Source organism: Perca fluviatilis, chromosome 14 (genome assembly GCF_010015445.1).
Source record: "Perca fluviatilis chromosome 14, GENO_Pfluv_1.0, whole genome shotgun sequence".
Lineage (NCBI taxonomy): Eukaryota > Metazoa > Chordata > Actinopteri > Perciformes > Percidae > Perca > Perca fluviatilis.
Genome location: NC_053125.1, coordinates 38020427 through 38042495, shown reverse-complemented (window position 1 = coordinate 38042495; position 22069 = coordinate 38020427). Strand labels below are relative to the sequence as shown.

The window sequence follows — 22069 nt, the reverse complement described above, 5'->3', positions numbered from 1 at the left end:
TTTGCGCGGGTATGGAGTGCTGTGGGCTGCCAGTCGTGACGGAGCTCCAAGTACCCTCAGAGCAGACCGGGGTCTGTGAAGGAAGGCAGGCCGGGCGGCAAGGCAGCAACCCAGGCAGCACCGGCGCTGAACTCCGACACACAGTCGGACAAAATTTGCAATTAGCCATCCATTTTAGTAAAACAGCCCATATTTGAGCTTTACATAGTTGATTTCTCACATAAAAAAGTTTCAGAAGTGAATGTTGTAATGGAATAGCAGAGATCTGCGTGACCTAGCTAGATTCAGAAGACTACCTGATCTCAGCTCAGTTGTGTAGCCTATGTAAATGTTCTACCTGATCTCAGGTCAGTTGTGTAGTATGTAAATGTACTACCTGATCTCAGGTCAGTTGTGTAGTATGTAAATGTTCTACCTGATCTCAGGTCAGTTGTGTAGCCTATGTAAATGTTCTACCTGATCTCAGGTCTGTTGTGTAGTATGTAAATGTACTACCTGATCTCAGGTCTGTTGGTAGCCTATGTAAATGTTCTACCTGATCTCAGGTCAGTTGTGTAGTATGTAAATGTACTACCTGATCTCAGGTCAGTTGGTAGCCTATGTAAATGTTCTACCTGATCTCAGGTCAGTTGTGTAGTATGTAAATGTACTACCTGATCTCAGGTCTGTTGTGTAGCCTATGTAAATGTACTACCTGATCTCAGGTCAGTTGTGTAGTATGTAAATGTACTACCTGATCTCAGGTCAGTTGTGTAGCCTATGTAAATGTTCTACCTGATCTCAGGTCAGTTGGTAGCCTATGTAAATGTTCTACCTGATCTCAGGTCAGTTGTGTAGTATGTAAATGTACTACCTGATCTCAGGTCAGTTGGTAGCCTATGTAAATGTTCTACCTGATCTCAGGTCAGTTGTGTAGTATGTAAATGTACTACCTGATCTCAGGTCTGTTGTGTAGCCTATGTAAATGTACTACCTGATCTCAGGTCTGTTGTGTAGCCTATGTAAATGTTCTACCTGATCTCAGGTCAGTTGTGTAGCCTATGTAAATGTTCTACCTGATCTCAGGTCAGTTGTATAGCCTATGTAAATGTTCTACCTGATCTCAGGTCAGTTGTATAGCCTATGTAAATGTTCTACCTGATCTCAGGTCAGTTGTGTAGCCTGTGTAAATGTACTACCTGATCTCGGGTCAGTTGTGTAGCCTATGTAAATGTTCTACCTGATCTCGGGTCAGTTGTGTAGCCTGTGTAAATGTACTACCTGATCTCAGGTCAGTTGTGTAGTATGTAAATGTTCTACCTGATCTCAGGTCAGTTGTGTAGTATGTAAATGTTCTACCTGATCTCAGGTCAGTTGTGTAGCCTATGTAAATGTTCTACCTGATCTCAGGTCAGTTGTGTAGCCTATGTAAATGTACTACCTGATCTCAGGTCTGTTGTGTAGCCTATGTAAATGTTCTACCTGATCTCAGGTCAGTTGTGTAGTATGTAAATGTTCTACCTGATCTCAGGTCAGTTGTGTAGCCTATGTAAATGTACTACCTGATCTCAGGTCAGTTGTGTAGCCTATGTAAATGTACTACCTGATCTCAGGTCAGTTGTGTAGCCTATGTAAATGTACTACCTGATCTCAGGTCAGTTGTGTAGTATGTAAATGTACTACCTGATCTCAGGTCAGTTGTGTAGCCTATGTAAATGTTGGGCTGTGACAAAGGTTCCGGTTTTGAGACGCTTACGTAAGTAACTAGCTTTGTTGGGATTCGCCCGTTTTCAGCGGCAGTTTCAAAATATGAGATTTTCATAGTAAAGGGGTGTCAGTGGGATTTAGAGCTTCTATGTATGTCCTATTTACCCACCAAACTGTCGTTATTCAACTATGACAGGGTAAAATCGGTTTTGCATTCTATCACCCCTTTAACGTTGCCGTGTCCAGTTTAACGGCAGCAGCAGCAGCGAGGATGGCGCCTTCAAGCAGCCCTCACCGTCCACGGCGGCAGCTACAGCGCTGCCGGGGAGCTTCAACACGTTAAACAGGGCAGATTAAAACCACTCAGGAACTATATGTTGTGTTTAATGTCGTTCAAGAGGATGGCAACGTAGCAAGAAACCCGATCAGATGAAAGGTAGACAGCCTTTAGAGTGCTCTAACGTTACAGCCAGTCCCCGCGGCTCAGTGGAGGAGGCTAACAGCTGGGAAGCTAATCACAGCTTCACAGCATATTCATCTGGATACAACCGTTACATTATGGAAGATAGACAGGACTCTGAACAGTGACACACACACACACACACACACACACACACACACACACACACACACACACACACAACACACACACACGCCGATGTGTGCACGTTACTTCACGCAGCACATGCAACTGATTTGAAATGATAGCTACAGATTACTTCAGCTGGCGCAGATAAACTAACGCTACACTGGTTACTGTAAGTAGTAGGGCTGTGACGGTATAGTTTTTTTCTTACCGCGGTGAAGAAGCAACGTATCACCGCGGTATGGCGGTTAACCGCAACCCCCTTAAGAGAGTAGCGTAAGTTACAGCAAGAACAGCAGGGGGCCTTAAGGGAGTGATGTCAGTGCTCGTGTGGTCGCGCAAGGAGAGCGAGCGGTAACGGAGAGTAGTGTACGAGTGCAGCTGTGAGGAAAAGTGAGATAACAAAGATGATGTAAAGTGAGTTAAACGTAAACAATAAAACGACAAGCTTCTCAAGACACGGTGGCTTTATCTGTTGTCAATACTGCCAGTAGAGGGAATAGCGTTACCCCGAAATCGGCTTAAACCATACAACATATGTTGCAGTCATAGACTGTATCAAAAGATTGCAGTGTTTCCATTTCAGCTCAATGTCAGAGTCTTTACTGTGTCTTGCTGTCATTTAAGGTCGCGTTGCCTTTTCTCCTCTCCGTTGATCTATTCCACAGACAGTTCAGAAAGCTTTATTGTCAATAAAGTTAAAAATAAAGTAATTGTTAGCCGACAATGGCGAGTGCAGACACTTCGCTGCACAGCGGTCTAGCAGCTGAGCAGACAGAGAGCAGAGAGGGCGACTCGGCACTCCGCTAACTTGTTGCTCTCACTACCAACATGAGCTGCTCTGTTCAGGCTACAAAACGTGCAGGCTGACATTTAACCGTGCGGTTTAGTCAGGACTAATCTATGAACAGAAGGAAACTCCGCTAGCTGCTAGGCTAAAGAGCAATGGTAAACACTGCAGCGGTAATGTCCACCTCTGCTGGGAACAGAGAAACGTCTTTGCCTTCCCAACTGTGTATTATATTAAACGTTACCAGTAGTAGTAGTAGTAGTAGTAGTAATAATAATAATAAAATAAAAATCAATAATACAAGTTTTTATTTCTCTCCATAACCTCTTCAAATAGGAGAGAATACAACAAAGTACACCGAGAGATACATAAACACACGGTGACGCGCTCACGATTGTATTGCAATGATTTATTCCTCCACACGTAAAATACAACTAGCACTGCAGTTACCAAAAGTAAAGTTACTTTGTGAGTCGAAATTTGCGTGTTAGTGTGGCGGAATAAATCCTTGCAATACAATCCACAGTGTGTTTATGTATCTCTCAGGGTTTAGTCCCTCGCGGCAGCACTATGTTGGACAGCAGAAAGTGTTGGCTCCCAGGCACAGCAGGTGATCAGGTGAAGCAAACAAATATGTTATAACTTCCGCTCAAACCGCGATGAAAACGCCCAGCACCTACAATACAAGTGCACAACACAATAATCAATAAATAATATAAACGAGACCATAAACAACATACACTATGTGGCTCCTACACTGTCGATGAGGATAACTAAACAATGATTGTTGCTTTCATAATATTTAATATCACACGACATGTGTTCTCCTGTAACCTTCGGCAGCAAAAAGTAAAAAAAAAAAAATGCGGTGATGGCGGTAGTGATGTCATCACCACGGTAGTGGCACGTCACCGCCGGTATTGCAGTGATGCGGTTATCATCACAGCCCTAGTAAGTAGCTACAATAAACCCTCCATGATGAGCTAATTAGTCAATACTTATCAGTATACCCACCTACTGGTTGTACAGGCAGAGCCCGTCCACCATTTTGGGATCCTACACTATCGGTTGCCAGGGGCAACAGTGTCAGAGCGACACAGACACAGAGCTGGAAAGACGGCTCAAGGAATTATGATTAAGGCGTTTTGTTCTCTTAATACATCCATGATTTAAACAGAGAAATTATGAGAAAATTAAGAAGGCAGCGAAAGAAAAGGGCCCTTACAGGGACAAACTGATAGGAACAACAATCTCTGAAACTGGTCCAGTATATTAATCAGTTAGCATCCACTAAAAGTTCAGTTTTTGCCGCTGACAGACTCAGATTATTATTCTAAGTGTGTGAATACATTATGGAAAGGATCCCTACAGAGATAGACCGTTTAGTTAAAGAGTAAGATCCTTTTAGATTAACATGAAATCACCATCACCAAACTCCACCAGACTCCATGTAAATAATCAGGACTTTTATCATCGTAAAACACACTTCATTCAAAGTGGACAGAAACTAAGTAAAACTACCAAAAGCCGTCTTGGTTCATCTTTCCACTGTTCCAACAATCACCACTCTGGTTTGGTTCAAATAAACCCTTAATTCACCCATTTACATGTGGAAATATGCTGGCTCTATACACGCTAAAAGTCCTGATTATTTACATGGAGTCTGGTGGAGATATGCTGGCTCTATACACGCTAAAAGTCCTGATTATTTACATGGAGTCTGGTGGAGATATGCTGGCTCTATACACGCTAAAAGTCCTGATTATTTACATGGAGTCTGGTGGAGTTTGGTGATGGTGATTTCGGGGCTGTTTGATGTTAAACTAAAAAGGATCTTACTCTTTAACTAAAAGGTCTATCTCTGTAGGGATCCTTTCCAGTCAGTGTGGTGTCTCTGTGCTGGACCAGAGAAAGGTCCTTTCTTCTAATTGCAGCCACCCAAGAAATCCGACGTCTTCTTGTCACATCGGAGACATGATCTCCTTCATGCTTTTTCCATGCAGGGAAACGAAAAAACTTTACCACATGGTTCCTATGGTTTCCACGACAATCGTGTGAGACACTGGAGCATTTTTTTTTTTTACAAAGCAGTGTTTTCCAGGCATTTAAAAATAGTGAGGAATTGCAACAACCTCCTTTGTTACCAACACAAACAATCAACGGTTCTGGTGGGTAGCCTCCCAAAATGGCGAAAGGGGGCAGGGCGCTGTGTAGTGACGTCATCTCCACAATCTCAATAGCAGAACCAACGGGGTAAGCTTCGCTTCAGAACTCGAGCCATCTATGGCACCATTTTGTTGCTACCATTTTTTTTTTACGTCACATTGACAGAGAATAACTTTACATCTGAAGAGTTTAAAGACTCTATTTGTCCGTTGTTTATTTCTAAAGAAACACGACAATGTATAAAAGGCTCCATTACCTTGTAGCTCACGTTATGGCTCCGTAGCAGACGCTTTTATAACAATAGGCTAACGATTGGGTCATAACCACGAGACTTACTGTCACACAGTAGAGGAATTACCGTATAGTACAGGAGAAGCTCACAGGCAGTTTGGACTTCCATTATCTGTTTAGGTTTAATGACTAATGTTAACTAGCATGTTAGTGATCAGTAATTAGCCTGTGCCTATGTTATCTCCTTACATATACCTACGCTCTCCGTCTCTGTGAGATTGGGAATGATTGAGATTTCTCTCGGCACAGCTACCAGAAGACTTCACACTTTCAGACAGGTTGCTCACGTCACATCTACGTCTTCAAGCTCAGTTGGAGGCTGCTCAGTAACGCTCAGCCAGCACCGGGAAAGTGCTTCTAATATCCTTCACTGGTCTCAGACCAGAGACTCGGGTTCTGTTGGTCCATTAATATATACTGTCTATGAGCAGAACAGGTCTGCATTGGTCCGGGGTGTTTAGAACATCTGATATACAAGCTATCAGAAATAAATGAAGTTCACAACATAAGTTATTGACGGTAAAAACCAAGCAGTTACGAGCAAATGGGTGTCCTGTTGTTTTCTTTCGAGACTGAGTGAAAGCACAGCAGGAACTGCTGATGAACCTGAAATGAATATCCGAATATCTGTCGAATATCCAACATCAAACAAACTTCACCACGCTTACTTTGTATACTACTACTACTACTACTACTACTACTACCTTGGTAGCACCTTCCCAAAGCACAGTACACAAAGCATGAGGACTCTGATGCTAACGGTTAGCTGTTAGATGCTAGCTGTGTTTACTCATAGATGTGTATATATCTATGGTGTTTACTGATGACTCTGATGCTAACGGTTAGCTGTTAGCTGTGTTTATTGATGGGTCTGATGCTAACGGTTAGCTGTTAGCTGTATTAACTGATGTGTCTGATGCTACCTGATGCGGCAGTGTTGCCGGCTGTTTGCCGGGTCAAAGTGTGTCTTACCGCTCCAGTTGGTTCATCCCTCCTCCGGCTCGCTCTCCTCTCTCCAACCTCTCCTTTATTCTCTCTTTTCTTCACTTTATTCTGTTGTTATTCCACTTTATCTCGCTGCTCGCCTCCTCGTGCTGCCGCGGCTCTCTGCTAACAGCTGCTGCCAGTGCGCATGTGCGGGAGCGGAGGACGGGAGGGGAGAAGGGACATTTGACGGAGCGATGATTCGCGCTTTGAACGCTGAGAAGTTTAGATAAACTTTATTGATCTAAATACATGAACACGTGACAGCAGCTCAGTGTTCCAAAGTTTACCCAAAAACTCAGAAAGTGTAAAAACTGCATGAACATAATATAGAAACGCCCACTTCATGAATGGAGCAATATGACTTAAAATGTATTTAAATACATTTAAAACTGGTGTTGCCATGACGAGCAGTAAGACCAGTGTTTATAATATAATATATAACTATACTATATATAACTCAGAATGAGGTTTATAGTAGAGCAGTAAGACCAGTGTTTATAATATAATATATAACTATACTATATATAACTATACTATATATAACTCAGAATGAGGATTATAGTAGAGCAGTAACACCAGTGTTTATAATATAATATATAACTATACTATATATAACTCAGAATGAGGTTTATAGTAGAGCAGTAAGACCAGTGTTTATAATATAATATATAACTATACTATATATAACTATACTATATATAACTCAGAATGAGGATTATAGTAGAGCAGTAACACCAGTGTTTATAATATAATATATAACTATACTATATATAACTCAGAATGAGGTTTATAGTAGAGCAGTAACACCAGTGTTTATAATATAATATATAATATAATATATAACTATACTATATATAACTCAGAATGAGGTTTATAGTAGAGCAGTAAGACCAGCAGGCTGTTGCACTAAACCAGGCTAAGGGATTAACCCGGATAGTTAAATTATCCTGGATGAATTCAGCCAAAAGCAGGTTGAATTAAACCCAATAACGGCGGATAACAACGGTTGAATAACAACAGCCGTATTTTTTCTTTTTGCATATTATACAGCATATATAATATATTATATATACTATATATATAATATATTATATAACTTTCCATTAGAAGCTGCTGCTCAGCGGGGAAGGATCAGTAAATGTGTGATGGGTACCGTGGTCAAATTAAGAAAGCCGTGAACGTGCACTTATCCTGAATATCTACACCTGGCTGGACATAGCTTCACCTTCTTCACCTGGCTGGACATAGCTTCACCTTCTTCACCTGGCTGGACATATCTTCACCTTCTTCACCTGGCTGGACATAGCTTCACCTTCTTCACCTGGCTGACATATCTTCACCTTCTTCACCTGGCTGGACATATCTTCACCTTCTTCACCTGGCTGGACATAGCTTCACCTTCTTCACCTGGCTGGACATATCTTCACCTTCTACACCTGGCTGGACATAGCTTCACCTTCTTCACCTGGCTGGACATAGCTTCACCTTCTTCACCTGGCTGGACATAGCTTCACCTTCTTCACCTGGCTGACATATCTTCACCTTCTTCACCTGGCTGGACATAGCTTCACCTTCTTCACCTGGCTGGACATATCTTCACCTTCTACACCTGGCTGGACATAGCTTCACCTTCTTCACCTGGCTGGACATAGCTTCACCTTCTTCACCTGGCTGGACATAGCTTCACCTTCTTCACCTGGCTGGACATATCTTCACCTTCTACACCTGGCTGGACATAGCTTCACCTTCTACACCTGGCTGGACATAGCTTCACCTTCTTCACCTGGCTGGACATATCTTCACCTTCTTCACCTGGCTGGACATATCTTCACCTTCTTCACCTGGCTGGACATAGCTTCACCTTCTTCACCTGGCTGACATATCTTCACCTTCTTCACCTGGCTGGACATAGCTTCACCTTCTTCACCTGGCTGGACATATCTTCACCTTCTACACCTGGCTGGACATAGCTTCACCTTCTTCACCTGGCTGGACATAGCTTCACCTTCTTCACCTGGCTGGACATAGCTTCACCTATTTAAATCCGTAAATGGACTTGCCCCATCATATCTGTCCGACTTGCTTCACCCCTACACTCCGACCCACTCACTCAGGTCAGCTGATCAACTGCGCCTGAGTGTTCCTAAAACAAAGCGGAAACTTAAAGGGATCGTGCTTTTGCTGTGGCAGCTCCAACAATATGGAAGGAGCTCCCTCTGCCTCTTAGAAAGGCTTCTTCACTGTCTACTTTTAAATCTATTCTTAAAACCCACCTTTCTTCCTTGGCCTTTCCCAGCAGAGGTTGACATTTTTGTGTAATTATTTTGACTGTGATACTGTTTTATGTTTTAAATGTAGATGTTGTAAATGTTTTAAATTATTTAAAATGTTTCTGTATGGCTGCTTTTAAAGTGCTTTATAAATAAATTTGATTCTCATCAAAGTCAATTCTATTCAATTCTATAAACTGGATTACAAACTAACTTTACTTTATGGCGTTTTTGTAATATTTTAGGGAATTAACGATAGTCAGAGACAGTCTAAAGTGAAAGTGAAATTGCCGTTTTAGTTCAGACAAATGTAACACATCTTGCACTGAATGTGAAAATGTTTCTCCAACATAATTTGGGAGGATAAATGAGTTGTTGCTGAGGCTGAAGAGCTGAATCATAGATTTCTTCCTGTCATCCAAAACTGATTCAGCAGTAGAAGACTTTGTACCAACGTCTGGCTCAAACGTTACTAATGTTAACAGACAGGAGTCACTCTGCTTTCTGTCTGTGTGACATCAGAGAGGATTATATGAGTGTGTTTTCATTAGAGTTAAGGCACAGACATATTTTAGGTGAACCAAGCTGTTGAACTGGTTCTCAGCAGTAAGATTACAATCTGTTACTGGAGACATCCACACACCTCCTACATGCATAATAATAATAAATAATCACCATCCACACACCTCTCCTCCAACAGACATAACCAGCACAGACAGGAAATAACCTCAGGGCTGCCAGTAAATACCTGATTCTCACTGTACACCAACACACAGCGCTGTAACTCACTCACTGATTATTCTCAAACTCTTCCTACACTCACTGCATTTAGTAAATGCAGTGAGTGTTACTGCAGTGTTTGTATTCCAACCAAAACTTCAACTCCTGTAAATGTTCCAACTGTTGGTTTCCAGCTCTGAGTACAGATAACATTAACTTCAGAAGTTTTAGTTTATAAATGTTATTTGTTAATGTTTGTTAATGTTGTCCAGAGTTATGATTCATGGTTTCATCTTCTTCCCTAAATAAATGAAGTCTGACCCTGAAACTACAGAGCAATAAACCTCCAGATCAACAACACTCTTACTCTGTCCTCTCAAATAATATATATATATATATATATATATATATATATATATATATATATATATATATATATATATATATATATATATATATATATAATATACGCCCAACAGGCTAACTCAACGTTTGATTGGCTAAAGAATGTGCCAATCGACTACATCATCCCTATATTCATGAACAGCAGAGGGAATTTTTAAAATAAATATAACATTGACAAATTAATAGACTTTTTATATATGGCTTAGAAATGTATGTATATATATATAATTATAAAAATATAATTTTCTAATTCTGACAATCTCTTTTGAAGCAGAGAAGGCCTTGCTGGCCCTGATGACCATCTCAGTAATAATCATACATCATGATAATACCTATAATGTTAAATTAGAAGACAGTTTCCATTCTGCCAGAGTTCAGTGTGTTTGTGGTCCATCAGCAGCCTGTAGGCATTAGTTTTCTGCCTGGTAACAGGTGATGGTTGGATAGGATTGGATGCTGCAGGTCATGTGATCATGTCCTCTGGTTTTTAGAGCAGCTCTCAGTGAGACTGAGTCAGTGTTTGTTAAGAGAACAGAGGAACATGGCTTCATCCTTTCTCAGGGTCTCCCTGCTCTTCATCAGCCTCTACACAGCAGGTAGGATCAATACTCTGATCACTGATCAATACTACACACTTTATACTGTTTATACTTCATCAGCCTCTACACAGCAGGTAGGATCAATACTCTGATCACTGATCAATACACACTTTATACTGTTAATACTTCATCAGCCTCTACACAGCAGGTAGGATCAATACTCTGATCACTGATCAATACTACACACTTTATACTGTTAATACTTCATCAGCCTCTACACAGCAGGTAGGATCAATACTCTGATCACTGATCAATACTACACACTTTATACTGTTTATACTTCATCAGCCTCTACACAGCAGGTAGGATCAATACTCTGATCACTGATCAATACACACTTTGTACTCACTAAAAACATACTGTAAATATAGGTTGTAGTTAAACAAACACTGATGGGGGAAGATAGTTGTTTTGGGAGAACAGTCTCACTGATCACTGATCAATACTCTGATCACTGATCAATACACACTTCAAACTGTTTATACTTCATCAGCCTCTACACAGCAGGTAGGATCAATACTCTGATCACTGATCAATACACACTTCAAACTGTTTATACTTCATCAGCCTCTACACAGCAGGTAGGATCAATACTCTGATCACTGATCAATACACACTTCAAACTGTTTATACTTCATCAGCCTCTACACAGCAGGTAGGATCAATACTCTGATCACTGATCAATACACACTTTGTACTCACTAAAAACATACTGTAAATATAGGTTGTAGTTAAACAAACACTGATGGAGGTAGATATTTTGTTTTGGGAGAACAGTCTCACTGATCACTGATCAATACTCTGATCATACTGTGTCTGTGTTTTCTTCTTCAGATGGATATCTGTATTACAACACAGTCCGTTGTGACTTTAACTCGTCTGATCTGAAGGACATCGAGTTCATCAGGTCTGAATATTTCAACAAGTTGGAGCTCACCAGGTTCAGCAGCAGTTTGGGGAAGTTTGTTGGATACACTGAGTTTGGAGTGAAACAGGCTGAGAACTGGAACAAAGATCCTTCAGTTCTGGCTCAGATGAACGCTCAGAAGGAGACGTACTGCAAACACAACATTGAAGTTGACTACCAGAATGTTCTGACTAAATCAGGTGAGTTAGTGTTTCTGTAACACCATCATCTGATTTATTAATTCAGTGAATCAACATCAGCTCAATGACAATGTATCATATTTATTTATTTGCACATTTGAAACTGACAAAGAGGAAAAACCTTCAGTGTTCAATTCAATTATAATTCAATTGTATTTATATAGTCAAATATTCAGAAATAGACACCAGTTATCGCAGGACAATTTACAAATAGCGTAGATCTAGACCATGTTTAATTCACAGAGACCCAACAATCCTCCCAAGAGCATCTGGGGTTGTTTTATAAAGCTCTCTGTCACCACCTGCTGGACAAACTCTATCATTACATCTGATGATTCTGCTTCTCTTTCCTCTCATGGTTTCTTTAAATTAGAGAAATATCAATAGTAAATATTCAAACACCAACAATGTGTTTCAGCTGAGCCGTATGTCAGACTCCACTCTATGGCACCCCCTGGTGGTAAACATCCAGCCATGTTGGTCTGCAGCGTCTATGACTTCTACCCCAAACAGATCAGAGTGACCTGGATCAGAGACGGACAGGAAGTCACCTCTGATGTCACGTACACTGATGAGCTGGCAGACGGTGATTGGTACTACCAGATCCACTCTCACCTGGAGTACACGCCCAGGTGAGTCACCTCCAGGTAACTTCAGGTCCAGTTCAGTCTATCTCTAGAAGCCTCATCTCAAACACGGTGATACATAACTTTATAAATTAGGCCCCAGGTCCAGTAGGATCCAGTTTTGGTCCTTGAGCCTTTTTTCTCAGGGTGCCTTTACATCTGAAGTTTAATTCATTTGGTTCGGACTAAGGGCATTCATTCTACATCGCAGCATGTTTCAGCCATTTACTTCCATTTCACACCCCACTGTTTGCTCTGGTCCTGATCAGTTGATGAGTTGGTGAAACAAACCAAAATGCAGCAACACAAGTCACATTATTGTTCACATGTCTTTAAACAGGTTTCCTAAAAACAGATAGTTTCCTGAAACCTTTTCCCTGAGCTGTTTGTTAAAAAACGCAGACTCTGTTCTTGTGTGTTTTATAAAGTTCGGACCTAATATGTTGTACGAGTTGATTCAAAACACCTTGTAGCATTGTACACTTGTTTGGTCCACTTTTGTTACGCATCTGAGTGCTTTCAACGCTTCTCTGACACCTTAGTTTCGTCCAGGTTCTGGTCCAGGTCCAGGTTCTGGTCCAGTATTGTCAGTAAGATCCAGAATCTCTGATGTCTGGTTTGTGTCAGCAGGTCTGGAGAGAAGATCTCCTGTATGGTGGAACATGCCAGCCTGAAAGCTCCTCTGATTACTCACTGGGGTAAATACCTGTCTGTCTCTCTTCCTGTGTGTCCCTCTGCTCACCTGTCTGTATGTCTACCTGTCTCTCTACTCACCTATCTGTCTATCTGTCCTCAGACCAGTCCATGTCTAAGACTGACAGAAACAAAATCCTCATCGGAGCCTCAGGACTGATCCTGGGTCTGGTGGTCTTTCTGGCTGGATTCCTCTACTACAAGAGGAAGGCCCGAGGTCAGAACAGGGCTCCTGATTTAAAACCTGTTCAGAACAGTTTTCTGTGTCTGTACCTGTCTGTCTGCTCACCTGTCTGTCTCTCTTTCTGTCTACCTCAGACCTATCCAAGTCTGATTCTGAGAGGAACAAGATGGCCTTTGGAGCCTTAGGATTGATCCTGGGTCTGGCGCTAACTGCATTCTTCTTCTACAAGAGGAAGGTCGAAGGTCAGAATAGAATAATAATGATGATAAGGTTTATTTAATGTAGCATCTTATGAAAACAAAGTGCTTCACACGAGAAATGTTAAAAATGAGAGCCAATAACAGACAAAGGAACAAGCAAAAAAAAAAAAAAAACATGTTAGTCTTCAGCTGCTTTTTCAACACATCCTGAACGAGTTCGTATGATAAACGTATGCACAACAATTCGTATGATGTCCTAAGAAATGACGTGACCGCCGCCCGGTCACATGATGTTAAGTTTAGCTTTACAGTTACATGAGGTGACAGTCCTTTCAGAGGCCGTAACAGATGAGCTTAGGTGACAAAATGTTTCCTGGGTGAAAGTCTTGTGTTTTCTCCTTAACTTCTTCAGGACATGAACACCTGTTTCCTGGGTGAAAGTTTTTTTAGGAGCCAAATATCCCCCCCGACCTCCTCCCTATGAGGATCTTCACACTCAGAGATATATTTACAAATGCTTTGTGAGAACAGACAGATTTTTTTAAAGCATCAAGAGAGAACAAACATCTCTACCTGTCTGTCTGCTCACCTGTCTGTCTCTCTCTCTGTCTGTCCTCAGACCTGTCCATGCTGGAGTTTCAGAGGAACAAGCTCATCATCGTGGCATCAGGACTGATCCTGGGTCTGGTCTTATCTCTGGCTGCCTTAATCTTCTACAGGAGGAAGACCTGCGGTCAGATTCCTGGTTCAAAACCAGTTCAGACCAGTTCAGACCAGTTTAAAAAGGCTTATCCTACCTTCTAGTCTCCACAGCACTGTGGAGGAAGGTCTGGCTACACCACAGATGCATTTTGGGATAAGAGATAGCTCTGGGTTGTTTGCATTTCTTTAAACCAATCACAATGATCTTGGGCAGCACTGAGCTCTGGATGCAGCACCGCTGGCTCTGCTGAACAGTCTCAGGAAGGGACTGGTTCAAAAGAGAACACCACATACAGTATTACATGAAGTTTACTGTTGACACAACACAGTAATGTGAGCTATTTATATTAGCTGATATAAGGTTAAACCTCATTGGCTCTTGTGTGAGAACAGCAACACAGAGAGAAAGAAAGACTTTATCCTGAAAATTAACTTTGTTGATCCAGACTCCCAACAGTCAGACCAGTTCAGTTTTAACCCTTGTGTTGTCTTCCCGTCGACCATGAAGTTGTCTTTCCAAGTCAAAATAGAAAATTAAATTAAACTTTTTTTGGCGCTTTATCCAATGTTTTTGTCCTTTTTTATGCTTTTAACATTTTTTGAAATGTTTTTCTCAGCGCTTCTTTAAATTCATGGTCAATAAACCTAATTTATATGACATTTTAGCAAAAGCTACAACACAGTCCATATCAGTCCAAATCAGATGTTAGGTTGTCAAACTGTCATTATGTCTTGTAATGGGAAAATTACATTAAACCTAATTCCTTATATTTTTATGTATAATTCGTACTTTACTTCTCTCACAAATGCTGAAAGAGTTGATCTCATTTCCCGCATGCAGATTTTGATTCTAACTGCTGAGATGTCCAGTCTGGAACATGATGTGAGCACTGTTTGTCTGAACAGATAGGGGCTACAAGGTCACCCTAAAACTATCGTACCGGGAGGAGGAGGCGAAATGGCTCCAAGATGTCTCTTGTATTTTTCTGATTGTCTTCATGTGTATCAGATTGCCTGTAAGAACTGTAGCGTCATACCAATCCAAGTGTGTGTGTCCTGTCACTCTGAAGATGCATATAAGCCTGGTGTTCTGTTCACTCATTTGAGGGACTGACTCCACACTGGGCTGCGGCCTTTTGTGAAATCATGTTGCTCCTACTGTATATTTGCAAATATATCTTTTTTAATAAAATACAAAAACCCAACTTGGGTTTTAGTCTCAGTCTGTCTTATTTGATTCATTTTACTAAACTGTGAAAATTTCCCCCCCTGCTGCAAAGGAAACTTCCACTACAGAATGGCGACGAGAATGGAGATCATGTGCAGGGCTCAGATAAGAGAGACTCCGTGGTTGACTGAGGACTCGCGATCCGAGATCAAACGATCTTCGCCTCTACCTCGCCCAAAAAGCATTCAGAGAGAGAGGATCATAAACCACGGAGGGCTCTACTGACCCAACACTGATCTATTAAGGTGGAAGCAATTTCAAGCAGCAGGGTAAAATCAAACTCTAATTTAAATTAAATTAAGAGTAATTTGAATTGGCTGTAGTAAACTTCCAGAAACAAATACTGACGTTGGAAACTGAAATAGGACAACCATTTTGGGGTTGTTTGTATACATTTTGGATGGTCCTTTAAATTTGGGTAATTACATTTGTGATCATTCTAGCAGTAATTCTAAGCCACAGATCTCTATCCACACGGGTGGGACTTTGCTTTATAGATTTTCGGGGGACAAATCTAATTAGATTTTGAAGTAAATCTAATAAACGGTTTTTCAGGCAAGGCAGGCAAGGCAAGGCAGCTTTATTTGTATAGCACATTTCAGCAACAGGGCAATTCAAAGTGCTTAACATAAAACATTAAAGAGCAGTAAGAAAACAATTAAAAACAATTTAAAAACATGAAAAAACAAATTAAAAACATTAAAAGACAATAATAAAATTGATAGTGCAGTATAAGAATAAAAGTTACAGTGCATTATAAGAAATTTAAGTTAATAAAATAGATTATTTAAAGAAAAGCAACATCAAAAAGATAGGTCTTTAGCTTAGATTTAAAAGAACAGAGTTGGAGCGGACCTGCAGGTTTCTGGGAGTTTGTTCTAAATATGTGGAGCATAAAAACTGAACGCTGCTTCCCCTGTTTAGTTCTGACGCTGGGAACAACAAGTAGACCTGTCCCAGACGACCTGAGAGGTCTGGGTGGGTCATAGTGTAGTAGCAGATCAGAAATGTATTTTGGCCCTAAACCGTTTAGTGATTTATAAACCAGTAAAAGTATTTTGAAATCAATTCTTTGAGGTACTGGAAGCCAGTGTAAAGACTTCAGTACTGTAGTGATGTGATCCACTTTCTTGGTTTTAGTGAGGACTCGAGCAGCAGCCTTCTGAATCAGCTGCAGCTGTCTGATTGATTTTTTTAGGGAGACCTGTAAAGACACCGTTACAGTAGTCAAGTCTACTGAAGATAAAAGCATGGACAAGTTTTTCCAGATCCTGCTGAGACATAAGTCCTTTAACCCTTGATATATTTTTAAGGTGATAATAGGCTGATTTTTTTATTATGTTAATGTGGCTTTTAAAAGTCTCTCTTTATAAGTGTTATAGTGGACCTGGAGATTAGATTTTCGCCACATGCGTTCAGCTTTTCGACACTCTCTATTTTCTGTTCTCACAACTATAAAATTTCTCCATGGAGATCTTTTCTTACCAGAGACAGCTTTGATCTTAGTGGGAGCAATAGCATCAATAACGTTTGTAATTTTACAGTTGAAATTATCTACAAGCTCAGTCACTGAAGCCCCAGTGAGGGCGGGTGTAGAGGAGAAAAGCTGAATGAATGATTCACTGGTGTTTTCAGTGATATACCGTTTTCTGATTAACTTTGTTTGAACACTTTTGGGCACAGAGATAGTGCCGTTAAAGAAAACACAGGAATGATCAGAGAGAGCAGCATCAGTCACCACAACCTTGGAAATGTTCAGACCCTTGGAGACAATCAAGTCCAGAGTGTGCCCCTTATTGTGCGTGGGCTGTGTCACATGCTGAGTCAGTCCATAGCTCTCAAAAACACAACACAGTTCTTTGGTCCCTCTGTCCTGGGGGTTGTCAACATGAATGTTAAAATCACCAGCAATAATTACACAGTCAAAGTTAATACAGATTATAGACAGCATTTCAGTAAAATCGTCAAAGAAGTTTGCACAGTATTTAGGTGGCCTGTAGATATTTAGAAGTAGAGCTTGAGGGGAGGATCTTAGCTGAAGAGCCACATATTCAAAAGAAGCAAAATTTCCGTAAGATAATTGCATACATTGGAATGAGTCATTAAACAAAATGGCGACTCCACCTCCTTTCTTATTCACTCTATTCTCACTGATAAAACTAAAGTTAGGGGGCTTACTCAATGAGAACAGCAGCACTGTTATTATGGTCCAACCAGGTTTCAGTTAAAAACATAAAATCAAGATTGTGCTTGATAATAAAATCATTGATTAAAAATGATTTTCCCGCCAAAGACCTAACGTTTAGTAGGGCTAGTTTTAGTGCGTTTTCATTTTTTGGGACAGACTGTGGCTGACGAGGAATGGATGCTAAATTTGCAAAGTTTGCAGTGACGTGCTTATTCGCCATTCTTTTTCTATTACCTATCACAACAGAAATTGTGGAAGAATCTAATACGCAGGGCCCAGGCTTGTCTTGGAAAGAGTCATGAGTGCTACTAGGCATGCAGCCTGGACCCGGCCCATATCAGTTAATGCTTGCTGCATTTTACACACTAGTATCCTTATCAGTTTGGGGAGAAGGAGTTAACTGCCGTCCTTGAGGGGGCAGAGGTGCCTGGCGTTTTACGATGGGAGAAGGAAGGGGGGCATACTTGGTTCCAGCATTTACCAGCTGCTTCATCTGGTCAGTGAACTCCAACATGGGGATGGGGGAAAGAGGGGAGAGCGACTTATTCTTAAAGAGGTCCTCAAAGCTGTTGTGGTTGTCCAAGGGGTTTGAGGAGTGTTGGACGGGTGAGATGGGGGGTTGAGATTTCTCATCTCCGCTCTTTGGTCTCCCATGGTCAAATCTTTGCTCAGGTGGGGGCTGTGGTGGCTCACTGCCGCACTTTGTTGTGTCTTCCTCTTGTTTTGGTTCATCTTGTCTCGTGTCCTTGGCCAAGGGAGCAGATGTGTGGCGCAGAAAGTAAAGTAGGCTAGAGGTGAACAGCTTTACTCCTGGCTTGTTAAGGAATAGTCCATCTGCTTTAAAAAGATGTCTGCAGAAAATGTTAAAATTGTCAATGAACTGCAGAGAATGGTTGTTGGTACCTGCAGTTGAAAGCCATTTGTTCAGTGCCAGCAGTCTGCCGAATCTCTCAGCTCCTCCTCTGACTGGCGGTATAGGGCCACTGATAAGCACCTTTGCGTTTAGGGAGCTGACTGTGTTCAGCAGATTCATAAAGTCACGATTCAGCACTTCAGACTCTTGCTTTACAACATCATTTGACCCTATATGCAGTATAATGTTCTTCACAGTTGGGTGTGCTGCTATGATATCCTGGATTCTTTGGGCCAAGTCAGACACCATGTCTTTGGGAAAACAGAGTATTTTGGTGTTTTTACTGCTTTTTATATCTTTCACAGCAGAGTCACCCACAATCAGAGTTTGGGGCCCAGTCGTTAGCTTTCCCTGTAGCTTTTTACTTTTAGAATTGCTCTCAGTCCTTACCCTGCTGTGTGACGATGAGACGTAATCCAGGTTATGTCCAGTGTCCTGCAGCAGAGGAGCAAATCTGTTCTTCACCTGCACACTCAGTTGTTGGGGAGGCATTTTGTTGATGGTTTTCCCTTTTGCAGCTGTCCACGGCTGTGTCCTGCTAAGTACAGGGGTTGCCTGGGTGATAATGCAGGCCAGCCGGTCGTATCACAAATCTCAGGGCGCTGTGCTCTGCCCGTTAGTCGTCCTCCCATTTCCCAGGAAAATGATTTACTCTTAGGCTTTGCACCAAAAGAGTTCCAGGGAGGACTGCCACTTGTTGATTTATTATCCGTTCCACAGCCCTCTTGTTTCTTTGTGGTCTTGCTGGTGCTAGTTAGCCGTGTGTTAGCATGCTTTTGTCCATTGTTTTGGGTCACTGGTAAAGTGGTGTCATTTACACATGATCTGTTCACTTCCACGTTTACTTCTAACCGGTAAATTTTGGTTTCCAGAACTGCAATCTTCTGAAGGAGTTTGTAGTAGTCCTCTATGGAGAAGGGTGGCATCTTGCTGCTAATTAGCTTTAGCTACAGTCACTTTAGGACAGGCTTGAGCTATTGGTAGGCCACGCTCACGCAGAAAAATGTTCAAATATGACAATAGCCTACTATGTCTACAAAAAATGTATAGTCCAGTGATTTATAAGTATCCAAGAGCCGCTGCTCATAGTTCAGAAACTGTTAGGTTTTTTCGTGCGTGGGTTTTTCCGAAATAAGATAGAAACCTGGCCTTACAGTGACGATTGTAAGTAGGATGGGTAATGGATCGAGCGGATCTGGGTCACACACTCCTATGGGACCCGTGGTGGATGAGATGGTAAATGGTGATTCAGAATATCTAGAGTGTCTGCCGTATTGGTCAAAATATGTTTTATTGGTTTCCTTTAAATTCGGGCAAATTGAAAATGGTAAAACTAATGACAAAAGACAAAATTAAGACAGAGGCAGGCAAAGAATGCAAAAACACACATACACCAATGGCCTCCTCATCAGTTCTAACCAAAGCCCATGTTCTGAGCTTTCTCTAAAAACCAGGAAGACGAGCTGGAGAAACGGAGGGACGAAGAGGACACAGACTCAACTCTCGGACAGGACCGACAAGATCAGTCACACCTGCATCGGGTGGAAAGACCAACGAGTACGTGAGAAAACCATGTTTGAAGCGTTTGTCTGCATGTTACAACAGGCTGGTGGGCAACATATGGAGCGCGGACCCAAAAAAGTTCGCTCCCACAAAGGACGTGGTCGAGCCAGACAGGCCGAGGCGGGTACCGTGGGCAAAATGGTGAGCCCAACACCCCCCCCCCTTTTTTTTTCCCCCCCCGGTTTTTTTTTTTTTTTTTTTCCCCCCCCCCCAAAAAAAAAAAACCCCCCCCAAAAGAACAACACTCGACCCCAAAAAAAAAAAAACACAAAAAAAAACAAAACTGTCCCTCTGTTTGACTGAGTCCAAAAAACTGATGAGGAAGGTAGTGACACACACACACACAAACACCTCTGACAATGGAAAAAACATGGAAGACGCTATTGGTAAAAATAGATATAATCATTAATGTAATTTGTGTATTGTGATTAGGTTGTAATCAAAAGGGTGGAATGTAATGGGAAAATTACATTAAACCTAATTCCTTATATTTTTATGTTTAATTCGTACTTTACTTCTCTCACAAATGCTGAAAGAGTCTATCTTATTCCCACATGCAGATTTTGATTCCAGCTGCTGAGACGTCCAGTCTGGAACATGATGTGAGCACTGTTTGTCTGAACAGATAGGGGCTACAAGAGTCACCCCCTAAAACTAGTAATACTATGCGTGAGGAGGAATAAGATACATGACTTCTTGTATTTTTCTGATTCTTCATGTGTATCAGATTGCCTGTAAGAACTGTAGCGTCATAATAATCCAAGTGTGTGTGTGCTGTCACTCTGAAGATGCATATAAGCCTGGTGTTCTGTTCACTCATTTGAGGGACTGACTCCACACTGGGCTGCGGCCTTTTTTGAAATCATGTTGCTCCTATATTTGCAAATATATCTTTTTTAATAAAATACAAAAACCCAACTTGGTTTTAGTCTCAGTCTGTCTTATTTGTTTCATTTTACTAAACTCTGAAAATTTCCCCCCCTGCTGCAAAGAAAACTTCCACTACAGTCTCTAAAGAACCGTTGTGAGCATTCTTCATCAGGCCCTGTAGTAACACAAGCTGTGTAATGCAAGTTGTCAGGTTTCATGCAGTCAGAGGCAGGGCTGATTACAGACGCCGCCTCAGTGAGGTCATTTTAGCCACACTGTGATTAACAAATGTGGTTTTGTTAGATGCATCATTACGATAAATTCTCAATCCATCAGGTGTTGAGGTTAAGCCAATGTTAAAGTGCACATTAAATCACTACCTAAACCAAATAAGTGGACATAAATCAGACCCCAAAAGGAACAGAGAATTGTTCTCTTTAACCTGTATTCCCAATTGACCAAATAGAATGACCACTGCGCTTCAATCTTTAGCTCTAATAATCAAGTTATGTGAGTGGAACCCCTTTAACTTTACACTCAGTAGTAGACATTTTCTTCTAGGTTTCAGAAGATAACATATTATAATGGTTTAACTGATTAGATTCTTTTTCAGAACTTTCTAACCTATCAGTTGTCCCTAATAGCCAAAACAAAAACCAGTGCAAAGCATTTCTTCATTGCATGAAGCGAGTGTGTGTGTGGTAGCACTACCTTCCTCATCAGCTGTTGGACTCAGTCAAACAGAGGGACAAGTGTTGTTCTCTGTCTGAGGTGTTTTTTTGCTTTTTCTTCGGTTGTTGCCCACCAGCCTGTTGTAAAATGCAGAAAAACGCTTCAAACATGATTTTCTCATTTACTCGTTGGTTTTTCCACCCGATGCAGAGAGTTGAGTCCTCTTCGTCCCTCCATTTTTCCAGCTCGTCTTTCTGGTTTTTAGAGAAAGCTCAGAACATGGGCTTTGGTTAGAACTGATGAGGAGGTTATTGGTGTATGTGTGTTTTTGCATTCTTTCCCTGAAAACATTCTTTGTTTTTCCTGTACTCAGTAGCTTTAAATCCTCTTAATTTTATCTTTTTCATTAGTTTTTTATTTTGTTCCTCTAATTCCTGTTTGAATATTTTCAATTTGCCCGAATTTAAAGGAAAACCCAAAACCTTTCGACCAATACGGCAGACACTCCAAACTTTTGAGCCGTATTTTCGCACCATGTCATCCACCACGGTTCCCCTAGGGATGGATGACCCGGATCTGCCCGATCCGTTACCCATTTTACTGGGAAGAAGTACTTCTATCCT

General features: G+C 41.3%; 2 protein-coding genes across 2 annotated transcripts in view; one reads left to right on the top strand and one right to left on the bottom strand.

Moving 5' to 3' along the window:
• eif4e2rs1 (eukaryotic translation initiation factor 4E family member 2 related sequence 1) overlaps window positions 1-6681 on the bottom strand; it is a 27648-nt gene extending 20967 nt beyond the window's left edge. Inside the window, exon 1 of the mRNA XM_039823124.1 lies at window positions 6492-6681. Coding sequence (XP_039679058.1) covers window positions 6492-6508 — 17 coding nt within the window. The 5' untranslated portion in view covers window positions 6509-6681. The remainder of the gene's footprint in view (window positions 1-6491) is intronic.
• Window positions 6682-10393: 3712 nt separating this feature from the next.
• LOC120573396 (H-2 class II histocompatibility antigen, E-S beta chain-like) lies at window positions 10394-14561 on the top strand. Its single transcript, XM_039823112.1, has 7 exons — window positions 10394-10497; window positions 11335-11607; window positions 12026-12239; window positions 12864-12931; window positions 13030-13143; window positions 13245-13352; window positions 13930-14561. Exons 1-7 carry the CDS (start codon window positions 10443-10445, stop codon window positions 14112-14114), a joined length of 1017 nt encoding a protein of 338 aa, XP_039679046.1. The 5' UTR covers window positions 10394-10442; the 3' UTR covers window positions 14115-14561.
• The last annotated feature ends 7508 nt before the right edge of the window (window positions 14562-22069 follow it).